Here is a 20,129-nt window from a genome sequence, read left to right on the forward strand (position 1 = left end):
CAACTGACAAGACTTTTAACTTGTACAGACATGAGATTTATTTTATCTATTGATAATTTATTGACATTGTATTGATTATTTATGTTGCCATTTTGTACGAGACGCTATTCTTAAAGAAGTATTTGTGATTTTTTTTTTCTTTTTTCAAATGTTCCTTTTGTTTACATGTAATGTTTTTTTAGGTTCTCGAGTCTCTCACTGCAACAAATTCACAGATGGAGGATGAGAAAAGAGGGGAATGTGAAGATAAAAATGTCTCTATTTACACCTAGAATTGCAATCTGATGCGGATGAAAGATCCTTGACAGGACACTGAGCTTTTAAATATTTAAACACGCAAAATAACAGGTTATTAAACTGGCTGTCTTTATCCAAACACAGACATACAAGTCTGGAATAATCTTCATTTGGTACATTGACCCTCTCCAGGATGTCAACATATATGAACATATCTACATATCTATATCTGAATACTGGGTGTAAATAGTGCAGCTATATCCCAAATCAAACCTTTTTTCTCCCTTTCCACTTTTATAGATCCCAGGCTGAAGCATCACAAGCACAAAATCTGATTATTAACCGGCAATTGAACTGCTTTTACCCAGGACAGGCAGCTGTCAGTAACAGTGAAATGACAGAAAACTCCAGCTTCAAGTTAACAGGAGCCACACAAGTGAGGGCGGGGACAAAAAGACTGAGTTGAGACTAAAGCGTTGTGATGTTTTCTGAAAACAGAAACAAAGGGGAAGTGACAGAAGGAAAGAAACAGAGTGAGAGAGCGAGACGAGGGGGGGTGGGGAGGAGGACGAGGAGGGATGGGAGATTGTCGTCTTTAGCTTGTGTGTTCATTATCCCGCCGTCGGCAAGGGGACGGCGGCATGGAAACAGCTGTTCCCCTGTTACCGCGGAAACAAGAGAAATGTTGGACATTAAAAAAAATAACTTATTCCTACAAGACTGTGTGTGTGTATTTATGTTTATTCTTTGTGCGTGTGTGTGCGTGTGTGTGTGTGTGTGCGTTTGCTGTTTCATATTCATGAGAGCAGACATTTTCAGGTGAATAAAAAAAGAAAAACTGAGCAGAGGAAACATCCTGACAGAGGTACACGCTTTTCTGGAAGGCTCTCCCTCTGACTTGTTTAGACTCTCAAAGTATTCTGTCACATTCGGAGGTGTACGGAGATGTTCAGCTGTCACCGTGACTGCCAGCAAAAACAGTCAGCTCAAGACAGAAGCACCCAGCTGAGACCCAACATCGTCAGTCCTTGAATGAACCTAAAAATAGGATAAAACAAGAACTTGTCGTAAAGGCCCATGAGACATGTTTAAATTGGTAAAATTCAAGATAAATGTTTGCTTTAAAACAACCAAATGGGGCACGGATGAAAGGAATAATAAGTTTCTTAGAACTATGCTGGGTGCTTTCTTACCAAAAGTTAGATAAGAACACCAGTGCCACTATCATGTCTCCCATGTCTTTTTGAGCTTTGGGGAGAGCCAGGCTAGCTCATGCTTATCTCCATGGTCTTAGCTTGGCTAACCATCTTTTAGCTCTTGTTGTGTAATGCACAGATGTGAGTGGCATTGATCTTCTCATCTAAGCGTCAACAGGAAAGTCATGTTTCCCAAACATGGCAGCTTCACTTCTCACAGACAGTCTCACTGTTTTGGCGATGGTGGTGGTGAGCCCTGTACAGAGCCCTGACCTTTGGGATGAACTGTAACACTGACTGCAGGCCAGGCCGTGTTGGCCAGTGTCAGTGCCCAGACTTCCTAATGCTGTTGTGGCTCAATAGCAGCACGTCTGCAGCCAGGTTCCGAAATCTTACAGAAAGACTTCTTGACTGGTTTAGGAATTAAATATTCTGCAGTCCCATATGCATGTAATAATAATGTCTGCATACTTCTGGCCATGTAATGTATGTTTCTCGTCTCATTTACTCAGGTAGTTGATTTGTTGTAGTCGACTCAAACTTAGTTCCAAATGCAAATTTATTTACAAAGGAGAAATAGAATTTAACCATACATGCTCATGTTAACATGCACTGCAAAAGAAGCTTCAGTGATTAGATGTAATCTCAGTACATTCATTTAATGATATTCTCCTTAAAACACACTTTGACCTTCACAGAAACTATTGCCTGAAACATCAGTGAACAGTGATTTTGAATATTGAAGCCACGCTGTGATTAATAAAATAAAAAAAAAAATACACACACACACACATTGTGATTTTGATCTCAACCCTTTCACACAGTGAATTTCTACAAGATGTGCAAAGTAACTCATTAAAAGTATTTATATTTCATAGCATTCCTGTGTACTTTTACAGGTCTTTTTGAAAATTAGTACCCCATTTTGATTAATTTCAAAAGAAGTGTTTACTTTGAATCTCTTTGATCTTCTCTTAAGGCCATCAAGGAGAAAGCTTACGTAGACAGAGAAGACGGTCGTCACATCGATGAGAAATTGGTTAGTAGCTGTCACCATATGGAATAAAGTCACTGCCATTTATTGTAGTTTTGCTTAATTTGTTCTTCTAAGTAGTGTGGAACCCAAGTAATCTTACTTCTGCTTTAAATAACAGTGCTTATAGCTATGTAAGACACTCTCATATGCCTTATTCAGTCTTATTCATTTGGGAGTGATTTTCTCTCTTTGTGTAAGAGCAGCTCACTGAAAGCAACTGAGAAAAACTCCTTGTGCAACCAAGTACAAAAAAAGTATAAAAATAGTAACAGTTCCATGACAAATAGACAAAACAATGAGACAAATAAGCACTAATAAAAACACAATTCTTAAATCAGTTCATCCTGTCGGATGAGGTATTTTCTCCTCCTCATCGCTGCTGCTGGTGGAAGACGACGGCACGTCCTCGCCCATCCTCTTTAACTTTGCTTTGTAGTATGCCTTCTTCATCCTGAAGGCCTTCTCCTTCTGCCGGGTTGCTCTCCTCTTCCCCCTCACCAGCTCCTGCTCCCACGCCAGCACCTTCATCCTGTTCTCCCACTCCAGGATCTTCATCTGCTGCTGCTGCTCCAGAGCCTCCGACCTCTGCTGGTGCTCCATCCTTGACAGGTCTACGGAGTCGTGCTGAAACGAGCGGCGGCCGCCTTCCTCTGTCTCGCTGCCTGATGGGTGGAGGCGCTGGCTGATGAGCCTGGAGGTGCCTGTGAGGTCAGAGTTCAAAAAGGTCAGTGAGGGGGGATTTGTGCTCCAGAGTGTGCCGGTCCAGTATATATTGTTAAAGCTTTTTGTGCATATTTTTCTTTATCCAAGTATTTTTCTGATGCATATTGAACTCAAAATTAAAAAAAAAACCTCAACAGTAGTTTTAAATAGTTAAATTAAGTCCCTCCACACACCAGGCCAGAAATTCCAAATCCATGTAAATGACTTTCCATTACTTTCATACTCAAACCAATCTTAATTGAGGGTACTATCTGAATAAAGTTAATCCTGGAATATCACAGTTCATGTAAACATGTTCTTTCATTGTTCTGCACTGACATCAGTATGTGCCAACGGAAAGTTCACTGTGCAAGGGTTTCTGGGCAGCAAATACAGGAGCAGCTGGCAGAGCTTTATCTGTGGGTACCTGGTGCTGTGAAGTAGGCAGAAGGAAATGTCACATCTTGTAGCTCTGCATTGTGGGAGGTGGAGTTTGTAGTGGGGCTGTGGTGCAGATCTGACCAGTCGCTGCCTGTTATTTTGTCCAAGGTGTCACGCTGGAGGCAGATGGCCACTTGCTCCTTGCTGTCCTCAGCCTGAGAAGAAGAGAACAAAGTGGTTTAAGTGATTATTTCACGCTGGTGGAACATTTGTCATTTCTACCATTAATGGTGCATTATGAATATTAGTTGTTCATTATCATGAGCTACTCTTAGTTTTAGGTTAGGTTTCTCTTAATGCTGTTCTTTGGTTTAAATTCTGCTAAAGTCTCTAAAATAAATAGAAAACAAACACTTTAAAATATTTACCCGATTGACGCTGCCGTTCATTTGTCCTGTGGCATTTATCACCACCAAATTGCCTGCCAATGAGTAAAAAAGGACAGGGAGACAGACAGGGAGGGACTGTAGGTAAATAAATGCATCTCAGGAAAATGAGCAGAGAACGCCTCCTTCTGGTGGACCCAGGTACAACGTCACCTTCACACAAAAACACCTGAGAGACACATGTATCCAAACCACCTTACAGCATCATGGTTGCACATATTTGTGCATATTTATGTGGACAGCGCCAAGTGGAAATCAGTAGAGTGTTTGCAACCAACTCAATACCCGTAAAACTGGAGTAATACACAGAAATCCTGCACTTTAAGACTTTTACATTAAATTCAAGGATTATTTAATCAGTTCTCAGACTGGCTGTGTTGGTGCAGCAGAATGACAAACTGAGAAGGCAGATGGTCCATACTCTTCATAGCAGCAGGTATGCACCCTGCTGAAGTGCCTCGGAGCACAATTACTGTAAATCACTGAAAAAATGCCAGTGCTGCAGTTTTGTAACTGATGCTGAAATGTTACAGGGTTGACCCCAGATTTGGTATTATTAAATATTAAATAAATAATTTATTTTTTTCCCCCACAGTACTGGGGAGATAACAATATTAATGTAAACAAATTTAAAGGGTCTCAATGGGCTTCAGCAGATAAGGTAAGAATCCCATAACATGTCTATATCTTAAGGTTATTAGATGGTTGGCATAACTATTATTACCACTACATAGAGAAGTGCACAGTGTGTATTTAAAGGTCTTTATGAAATCCATACAAGATTACTATGCATCCCAACTCCTGAAACTGTACACTTTATAAACTACACTACAATGTGTATTTATTGTTGTCATGCAGAAGTCTAACACATGCACATAAAAAAGACACATGTCCAGACAGGGAGAAGCTGGGGTTGATGACCTGGGACAGATGTTTCAGACAACTGTTGGAGCCAAACACACCCACCCCCCAAAACTGAAGCACCACAACTCACAAATGCTGAGCAAACAACGACGATCACCTGGACTCATAAATATGCTTAAACGCGTCTAAGGGCATAGTTTGTAAACTGTTTTACATTAAAAGCTAAGCTACCTTCCACCAGCTTGCGGACCGCTGCTTTGTGGCCAGCTCCCCCTGCGTGGCTGGTGAGAGCAGCCTCGCCCATGGTCTGGAGTTTGATTGATTTACAGCAGGCCCTACATCGGGCGAAGTGGATATCCTGGACGTCCTTAACCAGCCAGTCCTTGTAAATGTCCTTAGAGAGCCAAGAGTCTTGGAATTTACATTTTCCAGGCATAGTTAGCAGTGAACTTAGCTGGACCGCTACCTAACGGCCAACCTCTTACCTTCTCCTGCCTGCCTCCCTGATGCGTTCCCTGCCTACTCGGAATGTCTAACAATGTTTTCTAACACTGGGGATGTTAATGGAAATTACTCTATATATTTTAAAATAAAGTTAGATAATATCAATTAAACTGCATCGGTACATTTAGTTACTTAATTTGACGTCTATTATTAATATTTCTAAAATAATATAAAATTACTCAAAACATAAAGAGATTACACAAACACCACAATTGTATCTACTATGGTAATAAAAAATATTTCTTTGTTTAACGAAAGTTTAAGAGAGAAATCAATAAACACAGATTAACAACCCTATGAGTCACGTAAAAACCAGTGCCATTGACTGACGCTAAGGAAACTATTTTTTCCTGAAAACACCTAAAGGCAGCGCAACTCATAGGCAGCCTGTCACGTGCGTTGTTTTCTCCAATCAGCGGTGAGAAAGCCAGCAGCGTAGCCTGATTGGTTACAACGTCCAGCGGAGCACAGAGCTGAAACACATGGGTAGTAGGTCGCTTGTCGTGGATCTTAAATAAAGATGTTTTCTTGTAGATTTAAAATATATCTCAGTTTTGTCTGAGACGTTTTGCAAGTAAAGCATGTAGCCGCATTGATATTGACCTAGATAAGTAATGTTTCTTTATTTCTAGTCTCCAAACAACTTGGAGTCATAAAGTGCTATTGCTGTCGGCTTGTTTTGCTAACTGGAAGGCTAATGGTGACTTTATCAACATTTTGCCTGTTTGCCCTTTTTTCTTACTCTTCCATCTGCAGCAAGTGTGTCTGCCAACTTTATATATTTCAGGCACCATTATCAATGTGTCTTCATTAAAAGTTACTAATCATTAAGAGATGGAGACAGCAGCCCTGGTAGCTCCAGCCACAGCTCTGGAGTTTCTTCAGGATGCATTTCTCCTGACAGGTAGGCAGCAGTGTTTCATAACAACAGACAAGTGATTATCCTACTGATATGTTTTTGTTGTTTTAATTTTTTTTTTCATTGCTCAAATTTCAGATCTGTTTTGGCTAATACAGTTATGTGTTTTTGTCAAGAATTTCAGCGCAAATGTAGACATGTAGTAGACAAAATAAGCCCTTAAATGTCTCTGGTGATACAGTGTGGGCTGTATGATATACAATTAGTCACTACTGTTCTGCTACTACTACAGTCATGGAAAAAATGATTAGAACCACCCTTGTTTTCTTCAATTTCTTGTTCATTTTAATGCCTAGTACCACTAAAGGTATATTACCTGAAGAATACAATGAACATGAAAAAAATGCAGCTGATTACATAATAGTTTATGTCCTATTTGACATGCTTAAGCTTAATTGTATTTCCAGGGTATATAAGAGGCCAGTTCATGTCATTAGCCGCACTGCACATGCTGAGAGTGGTTTCCTGCTTACATTCAAGCCATAGCACAATTCAGAAGTTGTCAGCTCTCACATAATGCCTAAAACAAAAGAATTATGTGAAGCCACAAAGGCAGCCATCTTGGCACTGTTGGAAATTGGCGTGAGTGAGAGACAGGTAGCCAGAGAACGGGAGATCTCCGAGACAATCGTTCATTACACCAAGAAAAAACTCGTCAGACCTCCAGGGACCTTAAAAATGGGTGGGCACTGTGGAGAAATGTAACTTGTTCAGCAAAGACAGTTCGAAACCGACTTCTTGAAGCTGGTCTGAAGTCACACAGGGCAAGGATTGGACTGTTGATGGTTGGGCTAAGGTTCTTTTCAGTGATGAATCCAATTTTGAGTTGATGCCCACTCCAGCCTACTTACTGGTTAGGAGGAAGCCTGGAGAAGCCTACACAACAGACTGTCTTGCCCCTACAGTAAAACATGGGGGTGAACAGATGTCAGGACAATGTCAGAAGCTGGCGGAGAGTATGCCAAGACGCATGGTTGCAGTCCTCAAAAATAATGGTTATGCAATCAAGTACTAACTCCTGTGTATTGTGACTAAAACAGACAGATAAGAAAACATGGGATGCCTAAAAGCACTGTTTTTGGCAGTACAATGCCATAGCTATTGATGTAAGAACTTAAGTGATTTTGGTTATTATCAAGAAAACCATGGAAAAGGCCAGATATCAGCTCTTAAATTAAACTCTTATTAAACTCTTATTTTTGTTGTTATCATTATATTTGGTCAAACAATATACCTTTGGTGGTACCAGCCATTAAAATGAACAAGGGTGGTCTAATAATTTTTTCCATGACTGTATATTTGTTAGTTTGAATGTAGCCTCAAAGGCATTATAAAGGACTGCACAACACACAGTTAACTTAATTTTCTGTAAACTTTTCTTGGCAGGTGAGGGTCCAGTCTTGACGGTGTACAGTCTCCAACCTCGCCCTAAAGCCTGTGCTTCACTAAGTGTGCTCCAACACTACAGAATCCATGGAATAAGACCCAGAAATCAGCCCACTGTCCCAGCTCAGAGCTCTGCCTCAGGAACCTGCGGGAAGAACAAACATGGTAAGCATGAGCAGATGTTGTACACCCTTTTTTGCATCCAGTGAGGTTATTTTTTCTTTATTATTTATTTTTATTTTTAAATTGACAGGCAGATATGAGTGAAGTAAGATAGGGAAGCCTGTTTAATACACTTTGGTGATCTGTAGGATGAGGATTTATGTTAATAATTGTGAAATCAGTTAATGAAGGGCTTCTCCTTTCTCTTTCTCTCTCCTCACCTTGACTTTAAATATTAAAGATATGTTTGTACGTGTTTACATATACCTCAGCCCTCAAGTTAATTTTGCGTTTGTTGTTTTTGTGTTTATTCACTTCCATATATTCACAAAATCCTCTCTCGTATATCAATCTCCAGGACTGAGCTCCACCACAGAGCCCAACTTCTATGACATAGCAGTGTTTGGAGGCAAAGCTGTGAGGCTGCTGAGGCTCCATGTGGATCTAGAGGACGGGGACCATCTGCACTTGGAGATCTTGGGTCCCCTCATGGAGTTACAGGACTGGGCCCTGGATGTCCGCTGGCTTTCTGGAGACAAACACTCACTCCTCTGTGTTGCTGTAGCCCACAATAGTGCTCTTCTCCTAGATGCCAATACAGGAACTGCCCTGGTTCAGCGCTCCTGTCTGGAGGGTTGTCTGCTGTACTCTGCCCTCCTTTTAGTACATGAATCTTGGGCAGATGCCGTCTTAGTGGGAGGGACTGTTTTCAACCAGCTGGTTCTCTGGAAGCCAGGAGGAGGAGGAGGGAAGGATTCTGAGTGCAAAGCGCCAGTTGAGAGACGTCTGCTCGGCCACAGCGGGGTCATCTTCAGTATCTCATACCTCCAGGAGAAAGGATGGCTGGCTTCAGCGTCTGATGACCGCAGTGTTAGGGTTTGGGGTGTCGGTGCTTTAGGGGGCCCTGGAGGTAAATGTGGGGACTTGAACCCAGCTTGTTTAAGGGTCCTATATGGACACCAGGCTAGGGTGTTCTCAGTGCGTCTCTCCTCTGGGACAGTGTTCAGCGCAGGGGAAGACGGGGCTTGTTTAGTCTGGGACTGGGCTGGAGGCGGGAAGGTGGTGAGGACGCTTAAGGGGCACAGGGCAGGGGGGGTACGTGCACTGGCAGTCAGTCAGGGAGCAGGAGATGAAGAAAGATGGGTGGCTACAGGGGGCGCAGATGGAGGGGTGAGGTTGTGGAGGTTGAAGGAGAATGAGGAGACGAAGGAGAAAACAGAGGAAGCAGTGACAGAGAAACTAACTGACCTGAAATTCCCTGGTCACAGCACACCCAAAGGGGTTTGTATATTAGGAGAAGAGGATGAAAATACAAGTTGGAATCAGAGTAAAATTGTGGTTTGCACTGATCACGGAATAGTCTATCAATACAGCAATGGGCAGTGGGAGATTGTGTGGCAAGGGACTCCTGAGTTTCAGTCCTACTGTGTGATGGAAACAGTATCCATCACTGTAAAAGACTCAACAACCAAAGTTCATTTGTGTGCTGTGGGAAACCTCACCGGGTCCATTCAGGTCTTCCCTATTTCTCATCCTCAATCTGGGATTGTTCTCACAGGTGGATCCGGGAAGATCCATAGTCTTATTTGGCAAGAGGGAGAAGGTGGCATGTGTCTGCTGGTATCAGGTGCTGAAGGACTCGTCTATCGCTGGTGTGTAGAGGTAAAATTAAATGCAAACAGTTCCTTAGACCTCAGCGTGCATCCTCTTCCTCCTTTCCTCCTTCCCCCCTGTGCCAAACGCTGGCTGTTGGCTGCAGTGTGCCTCCAGTCCAGGTCGCAGGAGGCGCTGTGGGTTTGCGGGGACAGGAGAGGGTCCCTGCTTTTGTTTCAGGAAGCAGAAAAACTCGGGCAAAAGAAAGGAGATGACGCACAAGCGGATGAAGGTTTGCTAACATGCACAGAACAGCGTGAAGATGAGGAAAATGGAGGTGATGGAGATGGGAAAAGCAGTATCATGGAGCAGAGGGAGAATAAAGAAGTGCATGACCTAAAGCTGCAGCCACTGAGCTGCCTGTTCGGGGTGCACGGAAAACAGGGTGTAACTTCAGTGTATGAACACCACGGACTCCTCTACAGCAGCGGTAGGGATGGCTGTGTGAGAGTTTTTAGAGTTCAGGCAGTACCACTGGAAAAACTTGAGGAAAACAGAAAAAATAGTACCGGAAAGACAGTCGAGAACAAAGAACGGTTTCAGCTGGAGGTTCTGCGAGTTCAACGAGCCTGCAGGGGAATGGAGTGGCTGGAGAGAGTTTTGATTCTTGAACCTGAAATTCCAGAGGAAGAGGAGGTCAGAGAGGAATGTGAGAACCACTCTAAGACAAAGCAGAGCTTTAGAGGTGAAGAAGCAGAGACAGAAAGCAACGCAAGAGAAGCCAGGTTTGTCATCGCTGGCTTCCACTCTGTCCACTTCGTGATTTGGGACCCAGTGAGGCAGGAGAAGCTGTTGGCGGTGCCCTGTGGTGGGGGCCATCGCTCTTGGACTCTCTGGCCATCCCAGAAAGGGGTTTGGCCCGGATATGGAGCTCTGGTCTTCATCAAGCACGGGGCTGTCCTGGCTTCGCAACCGCCCGGAGAGGAACCAAGCTGGGCTGGGAGGGCAGGAAATACTGGAGGATGGAGCCTGAGAGAGGGCATCCATGGGAGAGGGATTGGGTGTGTATGCAGGCTGGGGAGGATAGAGGGAACTGGGAATGACACACAAACAACTGGAAATACGACTGGAACTGGGAGAAGGGAGGTGGAGCGAGAGGGAAGGCACTGGGAGGTGGTGGTGACGGGAGGAGAGGACACCAGCCTAACCGTCCTGGCGGTACATCCCGACTCTGGCAACATCAAAGTTCTCTCAGTTATTACTGACCACATCTCAAGCGTACGGACGGTGACAGCGATAACACATCCAGAGGGAGAGAGTGTGAACCAATCACGGTCTCTCTCCGCCTTGCTCGTCTCAGCCGGCGGCCGGGCTCAAATGCAGTGTTACCGCCTGTTGATCGGCTGGGACAGGCAGAGACTGGTTCCCTCCTGCCAGGTGATCCAGGTGGCCAGTCACCGATTGGACGAACAGTGGGAGAGGAGGCGGAACCGACACAAGACGGTGAAAATGGACCCGGAAACAAGGCAAGTTAATGGTTGTAAGGTTTAGAGGCGCAGACAGAAACTGGTGCTGTCACATGTGTTTATTTTCTGCACATGTATAAAGAGAATTACATCCATAAAGAAAGTGAGTTTTTCTTTAAGATTGCTTTCAAGTTCCTTTTCCCTCCCCCTTTTCTTTGTCTGTGCGTTGCTCTAACATCCGTCCATACACTGAATTTCTCCCCTTCTCTTTTCCTGTATCTACCTCTCTTACCAATTGTGTCTGTGTGTGTTTTCAGGTACATGTCTGTGGTGGTGGTGGATGAAAGGGCAGACTGTGTTCTTCTGGCTCTGGCCTGCAGCGACGGAGCTGTCAGGTTGGTTTCCATCACAGCTCGTCTGACACCTGTTCTCAGCAGCAGGAGAAAAGAGAAAAATATAAAAACAGAATGACAGAATGGCTTCCAGCTGTTTTAAAGTTATCAGATGTGTGTTGTCTTCAAAAAAACTTAAAGCATGCATTTCATCAAATTAACAATGATGGGTCATGTTTCTCCCTTCAGATGCTGTTTTGTGAATTCTGAACGCCCTTGTTGTGTTACCCAAGTCTCCTTCATAGTGTTCTGTCCTCCCTGTCTCCTTTTCTGTGTCTCCTAACCTCCATCACTGTCTTTTCCAGAATGTTCTCGGTCAGTGAAGTTAAACGTCAGATTGATTTGTTGTGGGAGACTTTTTACCACCAGCGCTGTGTGCTCAGCGTCGCCACCTGCAGCCTGGAGGATGGAAAAGGCAACAGGTGATCTATGCTTGTTCTAAATCTAAGATTTTCACCTTCCTTACAACATGTTGGTACCCTTGCTTTGAAAAACCCATCTGAACCAAACCACTGATTGTTTCACTGATTGTTTTTTAATATGCTTTTTGTTCTTTTAAAGCACACTGTAGAAGAGTAGTTTCCAGCAGATGAAATGTAGGAATATAATATTAAAATCCCATTATATTTAGGTTTCTTTCAACCTTCAACATGTTAACTCTACCTGGCTTATAAAATATGAGCAAAGCAATCTCTTATGCACAGGAATGTTTACGTCAGTTACTCTGCCTCCCTCTCAGGTATAAGCTGCTGTTCAGTGCTGCAACAGATGGGAAAATTGCAGTGTGGGATTTGACTGAAGCTTCTTCTCCAACCGATACTTCAAGCAATTCTCCAACTCCACCAATCCCCTGCCTCGACGTTCCCGCCCACCAGAGCGGCATCAACTCATTGGCTGTTTGGGCAGAGAAACAAGAGGGCGGTTGCCTGGTAACCGTTGCTAGCGGAGGGGATGATGGGCAGCTGACAGTGTCCACGATTAGGGTGCACTACCCAGAAGACAGGAAGACGGGGGGCAGCAGAGGGTTTTCTCAGACGTCTGAGCCACGGATATCTTCTTCACAAACCCTGTTCCAGCCCCCAAGCCAGCTTCAGCTCTGCCTCCACTCTCACTCCCACATCCCACTGGCCCACGCTGCCCCTCTGACCGCCCTGAAGCTCCTGACCCCAGGCCTTGTGGTCTCTACTTCCTCAGATCAGAGGGTTTGCCTGTGGAGTGTCTGCAGTACCGGTATCAGCCACAGAAGGACGCTGTGCTCCCATGTTGCAGACACTGCAGGACTCGCAGTGTGGGAGGGGCAGATGATGGACAGGAAGGAAGGAGATGAAAAGGGGAAAATAAGATTCAAATCTGAGCAGGAGATTTCAATTTGGAGAGGAAAAGGGAGTCAGACAGGATTAGAAACGGAGGGTAAGACCACAGAGGACAGAGAGGATGAGGCTGAGGGTGGGGAACCTGATGAAGCAGTGAGCAAGACAGGTGACCCAGTTTGTGAGACCAGTGATGAGACAAGACATCAAAGAGAGAGTGACAGCGTGGTTAAGACAGAGAGTGAGGTGAACACTGAGACAGGCTTGAAAGATTGTTGTGAGAGCAGGAAAAAGAGAGAGAAGATGGGATGGGTGCTGGTCTGTGGCCAGGGCTTCCAGCTACTCCGAGTCAGACATACAGAGGTGGATGCAGAGATGTGGACAGAGGAAAGAGAGATGAATCACAGAGTTAAAGTGACTTTACAAGAGAAGTCAACATAAGTGGAATCAAAAAATGTAAGTGGTCCAACCAATAACTTTCTGAATGAACTTTTTTTTTTAGATTATTTATGAATTGAATGAAAATTACAAGACTGCTGAAATTAATATTAAATTAATTCACTTGGGTAACTTTGAAAGTACATTTTTATTAAAGGGAGTGTATTCATGCATTCATGTATTCTCCAGCTTTCTTGTTAATTGGCAAGTCTATATCTAAAAGAGAGACAGTTACAAGCAGGAGGGTTATCAAACCTGTCTGACGAGATATTACACAATTTAGTTGTAGTTGTTTAGTTAAACAAGTTCTTTCATGAAGTTTTAAGTTAAAGTTTGTCTTGACCTCTACAAAAAGTACACCTGTCATTCATTTCCTCCAGCCTTAAAAAAATCCACACACACAAAATAAATCAAAGATGTGGGCAGTGATTCTGTCTGGCATCATGCTCCATTTCTGCTGGTAATAACGCACAAAAAACACTTGGAGTTCATCAAGGAAAAATGTCAAAAAAAAAATCATAGCTGTTTCAAGAGAACATTAAAACCATCTCTGATGTGTTTGGGCCATCTGTGGTCTGCTTTGGGGAATAGCACCACACAGCACAAAGATGGCTGAAATGACTGGAGTTATTTATAATACACTATGTTACATCTCAGCCAGCCAGGAAATAAAGCCCTTGTACTTGAAGAGAACCGTGGGACTCCCGTTATCAGTAAGACCAAGGCCAAACCAAAGACTGACTTTACCAAATGTCTCCATGCACCAAAATCTGAAAAGTATTTGGGAGATTTGTGGTTTAAATGTAGTTTACGGTTAAAACGCCACCCTTCGTAACACCTGCTACTGATTTGCTCTTGAGCAAGGCACTTAATCCGGATCATTTTAGTGAAGAGCTGCTTTCCTACCAATCACACATGCCCACAAAAGGCATGGTATACTGTACGTACTGTACATAAGAAATTACAGTATATACACATTGTAACAGGTGGTCTCTGTTTAGACCTGGCTGGTCCTGTAGAGCAGTGGTTCCCCACCTGGGAAACAGAAACCCAATGAGTGGTTGCAGATAGGGAATTTAAAAAAAAATCATATTTCAATTATGATTAAGGAAGATTTTTTTTCTGATGAGATCCTGGATGCTGGACTTCATACTGCTCAAATTATTCAAATAAAACAGTCAGCTTGGCTTATAAGCTGGAGAGAGAACTGACAGAATCGTGTGTTTTGTTCAGTCCTCACTCGTTCAAAGGCTGTCTGAGGGTTGAGACTTGGTTCTAGGCTAAGGGGTTAGCGTTGGTGGCAAGAAAATACATCAGTGAAGGTCGTCACATGTACAGAAGCACCAAGGTGTGTGTCAGTGTGTTTATTTCCATTGCAACAATTTGCTTTTCAGGGCACACTTTGCATTAATAGTATTACACACAGAAAAAAAGTGTTTGTGTGAGTGTGATGGAGTATAAACACTTCAGTGTATCCAGCCACAGGGAAATTAAATAGTATTTCTTTTGGGATTATTAAAGACTTATTAAAGAGCGTGAACATGAAGTGTGCGTTTGTTCCAAGGCGACGGTTTGTACAACACTCAAACTGTGATTACTTTGTGTGCACGTGTACCGAAATGCTAATTTGGCAGCGTAGAAGCTGAATGTGTTGTGAGATGAAATGCTAATACTGTCTAAGTGGCAGGTCGATATGGGACTGACTGCACAATTATTTGCATATTTGTTGTGTGTGTCTGCCTGGTATGCAAATGTAGCTGTGTCAGATGAAGTGTGAGACTGCAAGCAGCATGTTCACCTGTGCCACGCTAAATGTCATACACTGTACATTAGAGTGAACTTGTACGTTTGTGTGCGCTTCATTGTGCGATGATTAGCAGTCACCTGGCTGGAATTTAAATGTAGCTGTCAGATTACCTGTATTCCTAGGTGTGTGTGTGCGTGTGTGCGTGTGTGTGTGTGCGTGCACGTGTGTGCGTGTGGTTGTCCAAAATTTTGATGTTACTGAAGAAGTCAGCTAACTAAGATGTGCGTATACCTGCTTGCATACGCTATTACCAGTGTTTGTGTGTGTGGTGGTCTAGGTAGGGGTCAGAGCCCATGAAGGGGCAGACTGCAGGCATCCATGAATATTTAAATATTTAAGCCTCGTCTCACGTTGCCTTTTGTCGAGCACCATCTCACCACCTGCCACTCACAACACTGAGAAAGAAGGAGGAAAAGAAAGGAGGAAGGAGAGTTAATGTCACCCTGAAAATGAACAGTGAAGGGGGGGAGAGAGGTGGAGAAAAGATGAAATGAAAGGAGCGACCTGAGGAGGGGTGGGGGTGGGGGGGGTGAAAGCTCCTGCCACTCAAAAACAGGGAGAAAGGCAGAGAGGGAAGAAAACAAGCACATGTCTTGTCTTTGTTCCAAGGGAGGGAAAAGAAAGAAGGAGGGAGAGAACACAGGAGCCAAAGTACTTGTATAACCACCACTATCACTTACAAGGGGGAAGAAAGGGTGAGACAAAAGGAAGAGGGTGAAAGGACCAGTACTGACAAGGTAAAGGTGAGGTTGGCGAGGGGAGAGAAAAAGAGGGGGAGAGAGAAATGGAGAAGGCACCTGCTTCAGCGAGCGTCACTGCTGATGTTAGCTGGGTCACAGAAGAGAAAGAGGGAAAGGCGAGAGAGGAAGACAGAGAGGAGGGAGGCAAAGAAGTGAAGACATTACAGACGAGGCAGAAAAATAAAAAGGACAGGACTGGTTGACGAGCGAGGGAGTGTCAGATGAGACACAGAGGGGATGATGATTCCTAAAACCTGAGAAGACTGTGCTCTTTAACCACATTTGATCTGAATGAATCATCTTCAGTCTTCAAACAACATGTGGAGAGACAGGAAGTGACTCTTGTGGAAGCCAGCATGAGAAATCATCAGCATCAGTGTGTGTGCTGGTAGGGAAAATTTCCCTGCGTCATCTTGACGACCCCTGTGTGTGTGTGTGTGTGTGTGTGTGTGTGTATGTGAGAGAGTGTGTGTCGTGGGGGATGTTTTGCCTGACCCTGGAGAACAAGGAGTAAGAGTGCGGCCGTCAAAGTGCAGAGGGAGTGACATTTTACACCCATCAAAAAGGTATACAACCCACACACACGCTCACAGCTTTCCATCACATTTTATTTCCTGTCTTTTACCTTAACCCCACTCTGAAACTCTGACACGCCAGCTTTGTATAACCTTTATACAAAGAAGATGTCCTTCATTTTAGAGGATTTGTCTATTTGTCTTTCTCTCTTTATCAGCCCGTTCAGTATGAACGACAGGACATATGTATCCCCTCAAGTGTGTGTATCTACAGTCTGTTAGTTCCTTTTTCACACGAGGAGCTGTTTCCTCACAGTTTTACACGTCTTTTTTCCTTTTTCTGTTGGTCCCAACATTAATTGTTACCTCTCCCACAAAGGTCATATTTTCATTTTTGTTCAGTTTCTTAGTTAACCTCAAACATATTTGTCAGACAGTTTGGTTATGAGTCAATGGTTAGATTTTAGTGTAGTTTCAGGATTTTTAGTGGGATTGTTATCATGGTAATATTTGCTAATTAGCCCTAAACATAAAATACAGCTGAGGCTGATGGAAATGTCATTAATGTTGCAGTTGTTCAGTCATAAGCCAGGGTTTCGCTAATTAAAATTTTGACCTGATGGTGGCACCAGATGAAAAGTTTTGGGATTTACAAAGTTATTATAACTCAACCTGAGGGGGAAATGAATGTATGAACCTAAGACTGTGAAAAAAGGCCTCCAGCTAAAACAGAGATCACCATTTAAAAACCATGTATATTTGTATTGCAGTGCATATGAACTGTCCCCACAGTTTCCTGTGTGCGTGATGAAAAAGGCACACTGTAAACTGTAAACGGAAAAGCCATACTCCTTTCTGCTCTCAGGCTTCTGCGTTGGAGATGCCACGAGAACGGCTGCCTCTCATTGGTTCATCTGGGAGTAAAACGACAGGTGATACACACACGACCCTCTCACCTCTCCATTTACTCAGAGCCTGTTGAAGGACGAGAGATTAAGCAGCTTATGTTGGAGATACTTGATTACTAGTACAAGGGAGTCACCTCATAGTGATAAAGTTTTAAAACCTAATGTTTTTTGTGAAGAGTTCTCAGAGTAAACATAAGTTTTATGACCGAAAAGCTCAAACTGTAGTTTTTGCTACCTCATTAGGGAGTTTTTCAAATCCAACATTTTCAAGTTTCAAGTGAAAATAGGAAGTGCTGACCGTACTTGTTGTCCAGCAGGATACACCTCATGCCATTTACTGATGGTTTTCACATCTCAAAATTAGTTTTCATGATGATATTCTGATTATTCACTTGATTGATTTCCGATTTCTTAATGATGCCATGTGGAAAACAACAGTTCTGCTAAGGACAATGTCACTAACACCAGTTTAATGGCCCTGTCAGAAAAAATTATTACCTTTTATTCTTCTGCTATTTGCTGTTTTAATATCTACACATGGAAAAAGCTTCTCATGGTATTGCTTGTGCAGCAGTCTGTGTCTCAAACAAATAACTTCATGAACAGCTCCAGGCTTATATATGATTACTCTGGTTGAAGGCTGTGTGCATGACAGGAATAAACATTATTAATTCCTCTTATTTTGATGCAGCATTAGTGTATATCCCAATACTTACAGTATTAACTAAATCTGAGTTTTGCAGTGTGCTGAGAGTGCTGCATGCATGCTGTAATTGCTCAGGTTGTGAGCTTGACACTGATATCCCACAATGCAATGGAAATAGGGGAGCAGCTCGCAGCTGACAAAATTAATCATGATCATAAAACTGTGAACAGCGGTGGCACAGCTTCTCTTTTTGAAAAACAACAACAAGTATATAAAAAGACCCCTTGAAATAAAATTTCACTATTTGAAGCTTTCACATGTGAATCTGGCAGTTTTTGGATTAGTGTTCAAAAACTGCATTTCTGTAACAAAGTTATTCCCTCAGAGAAATTCAAGTGTTTTTTTTTTAATCTGCCACTTCACAAAATTTTGTTTTGCGCAGCTTTAAAACTGATTGATTTATTAATTTCAATAAGCAGCTCAAACAAGTTATGTTTTGATGTTAATGCTGCCCGTTCAAAACCTCATGATTTGTTACTTTATTACCTCAGGGGCTGGTAGAGATTAAATGTGTCTTGCTCAAGGACACCTCATCAGAACAGATGTTTCCTCATGGGATTTTAAGTCGTAGCATATCAGTCAACCATTTTTTTCAACCAGCTACACTTATGTCTTTTCATTTTTCCTTTCTATTTCCCCTTTCCTTCCCCAGCCAAGCCTCCACGCATCTCCCCGACTCGCCAGCGTTCCCACCAGGCCAGTCACCAAAAACGCAGCCAGCAGCAGACGTCCTCATCCTGTTATCCTCATCCAGGGCCTTCTTCCATCCTCCTCTCCGATACCGCCATGGCACCTTGGGGAGGCTTGGCCCTCTCCGAATCCTCCTTTACCTCAATCCCTCCACCACCTCCTTCACGGCCCCCTCAACCTCCACCTCCACCCCCTCCTGCTCCTCAGCCCACTCCATCCACCCCTTATCGTGGGAGCCAGGACGAAGATGAAGAAGCTTCAACCTCAAGTTTTAACTCGGAGGTTCCGTCTCCACCTCTGGCTGTCCTACAGGACAAATCAGGTATGACTGGATCATGTAACCAAAGCTAAACTGTTGTGTTTTACAAGACAATGTTAACCCACTGTAAGTTTACGTTTTATTATTTTATTATTATTTTGATTTAAATGGAAAGTAATATTGATTACAGCATATAATGCCTCATAAGCAGCTTCCTGTTCCTGAGCAGCACACTTTTAATGGCAATCCTATTTTGAGGTAAAAGATTTTCTGTCCCTTCACGCATGTCTGTCCCTCTGCGTCTCTGCAGGTGTAGGAGATAGAGGGTTGCGGGCGAGGCGGAGGGTGTTGCCCCAGCGTCGGATGCCACGTCCTCCCCGCCTCCCACCGCTGCATCCAGTCACCAATCTCAGCTTCTCCCGGAGCTTCACTTTCTCCTTCTTCGAGCTGCCGCTGCACCAGTCGCCTCGCTGCCGGGCTGAACGCATCAGAAACCTCATGCTGCTTTTGAGACAGATACACTACTGAAGAATCAGAACTGCATGGACAGTTCATTCTTACATTTACCTACTCATAGAACAAGAGAGTTGTGTTTTCTGTTTATATTTTTTATTTTATCAGTGTTACTAGTAACATTTCAGTCTCATTGTCAGATTAACAGTGGTGCAGTGAGTGGTGCAGTGAGTGGAGTTTGTATGTTTACCATGGAAAATTAAACTAATGGCAATCCAACTAGATCAGTGTGTCTCAAGTTTTCAAATATTGCATTTGTGTTTGAACTTCTCAAATTCTAACTTTAGAGATAAACTGAGGTTGATGATTTGTAACTCAAAACATCTTTTCCTTTAATGTTCTGTTGATAAAGTTTCTGTAGGGGGCACTCTTTATTTCTACTGACCTCAGGATCTGGAGCTGCAGCTTCTCCTTCTTGGTAATCCTACCTTGTGTAATACAGGCATCAGTCTCAGGACTGAGTTCATATTTCATATTGTGGTGAGATTATGCATAAAAGGACATTTAAGACAACCTCACATTCATTTTGAATTGTTACAAAGAGTTTCTATAACAGTTTGAGTTTTCTTTTCAGGCACCTTTTTGTGTTTCACACTGCTGTGTAACATTTTTTCTCTCTTTTCATTCTGTTTTCCTTCTTTCTATCTACATGTGCCTTTCATTATTCATTTCCCTCTTATCAGGTTTTCAATTAATTTCACATTTTCTCAGTTGGAATGGCTTTCAAAAAGCCTCCATTGTGGGAAGATGAATACATTAAAATTAGTTTAAAGCAGGGAAAACATCTCTGTCTCATTAGCTCTCTTTGTCTCTCAACCTCACTTTCTCACTGTCTTCTCCCTCTTTCACTCACATACACCACACACACACACACACTCAGACCATGAGTCTCTGAAAGCTGAGCTGTGATAATAGAGGTATTCAGAAGCACTGAATGGAGGGGGGTGGGGGTGAAGGGG

The 20,129-nt window shown here is 43.1% G+C and overlaps 2 protein-coding genes across 4 annotated transcripts; one reads left to right on the forward strand and one right to left on the reverse strand.

The window, feature by feature from the left end:
- Window positions 1–2,090: 2,090 nt before the first annotated feature.
- LOC121188394 lies at window positions 2,091–5,352 on the reverse strand. Its single transcript, XM_041048134.1, has 4 exons — window positions 5,094–5,352; window positions 3,981–4,033; window positions 3,599–3,767; window positions 2,091–3,170 (listed from the first exon to the last, which is right to left on the reverse strand). Exons 1-4 carry the CDS (start codon window positions 5,296–5,298, stop codon window positions 2,809–2,811), a joined length of 789 nt encoding a protein of 262 aa, XP_040904068.1. The 5' UTR covers window positions 5,299–5,352; the 3' UTR covers window positions 2,091–2,808.
- A 482-nt stretch (window positions 5,353–5,834) lies between these two features.
- On the forward strand, window positions 5,835–19,311 carry wdr6 (WD repeat domain 6). 3 transcript variants are annotated; one of them, XR_005894699.1, is made up of 10 exons: window positions 5,835–5,855; window positions 6,154–6,270; window positions 7,672–7,836; window positions 8,192–10,952; window positions 11,210–11,287; window positions 11,590–11,706; window positions 12,024–16,145; window positions 16,960–17,026; window positions 18,361–18,720; window positions 18,968–19,311. XR_005894699.1 is itself a non-coding variant. In XM_041048093.1 (6 exons), exons 1-6 carry the CDS (start codon window positions 6,201–6,203, stop codon window positions 13,033–13,035), a joined length of 4,203 nt encoding a protein of 1,400 aa, XP_040904027.1. In that variant the 5' UTR covers window positions 5,864–6,200; the 3' UTR covers window positions 13,036–16,592. The 3 variants fall into 3 exon arrangements, 1 of the variants encoding a protein (XP_040904027.1); XR_005894701.1 differs by lacking the exon at window positions 6,154–6,270 and having other exon boundaries at window positions 5,841–5,855; XM_041048093.1 differs by lacking the exons at window positions 5,835–5,855; window positions 16,960–17,026; window positions 18,361–18,720; window positions 18,968–19,311 and having other exon boundaries at window positions 5,864–6,270; window positions 12,024–16,592.
- Window positions 19,312–20,129: the final 818 nt, after the last annotated feature.

Source organism: Toxotes jaculatrix, chromosome 2 (genome assembly GCF_017976425.1).
Source record: "Toxotes jaculatrix isolate fToxJac2 chromosome 2, fToxJac2.pri, whole genome shotgun sequence".
NCBI classification, from domain to species: domain Eukaryota; kingdom Metazoa; phylum Chordata; class Actinopteri; family Toxotidae; genus Toxotes; species Toxotes jaculatrix.

What these genes read in the sequence shown, in the direction of transcription:
- LOC121188394 (XM_041048134.1), bottom strand. Translation starts at nt 5,298, where the DNA reads ATGCCTGGAAAATGTAAATTCCAAGACTCTTGGCTCTCTAAGGACATT. An exon ending in GGTCCGCAAGCTGGTGGAAG is followed by an intron (nt 4,034 to 5,093) that starts GTAGCTTAGCTT and finishes ACTCATTGGCAG; the next exon opens with GCAATTTGGTGGTGATAAAT. An exon ending in TGAACGGCAGCGTCAATCGG is followed by an intron (nt 3,768 to 3,980) that starts GTAAATATTTTA and finishes TCTTCTTCTCAG; the next exon opens with GCTGAGGACAGCAAGGAGCA.
- wdr6 (XM_041048093.1), top strand. Translation starts at nt 6,201, where the DNA reads ATGGAGACAGCAGCCCTGGTAGCTCCAGCCACAGCTCTGGAGTTTCTT. An exon ending in GGATGCATTTCTCCTGACAG is followed by an intron (nt 6,271 to 7,671) that starts GTAGGCAGCAGT and finishes TTTTCTTGGCAG; the next exon opens with GTGAGGGTCCAGTCTTGACG. An exon ending in GAGGATGGAAAAGGCAACAG is followed by an intron (nt 11,707 to 12,023) that starts GTGATCTATGCT and finishes CCTCCCTCTCAG; the next exon opens with GTATAAGCTGCTGTTCAGTG.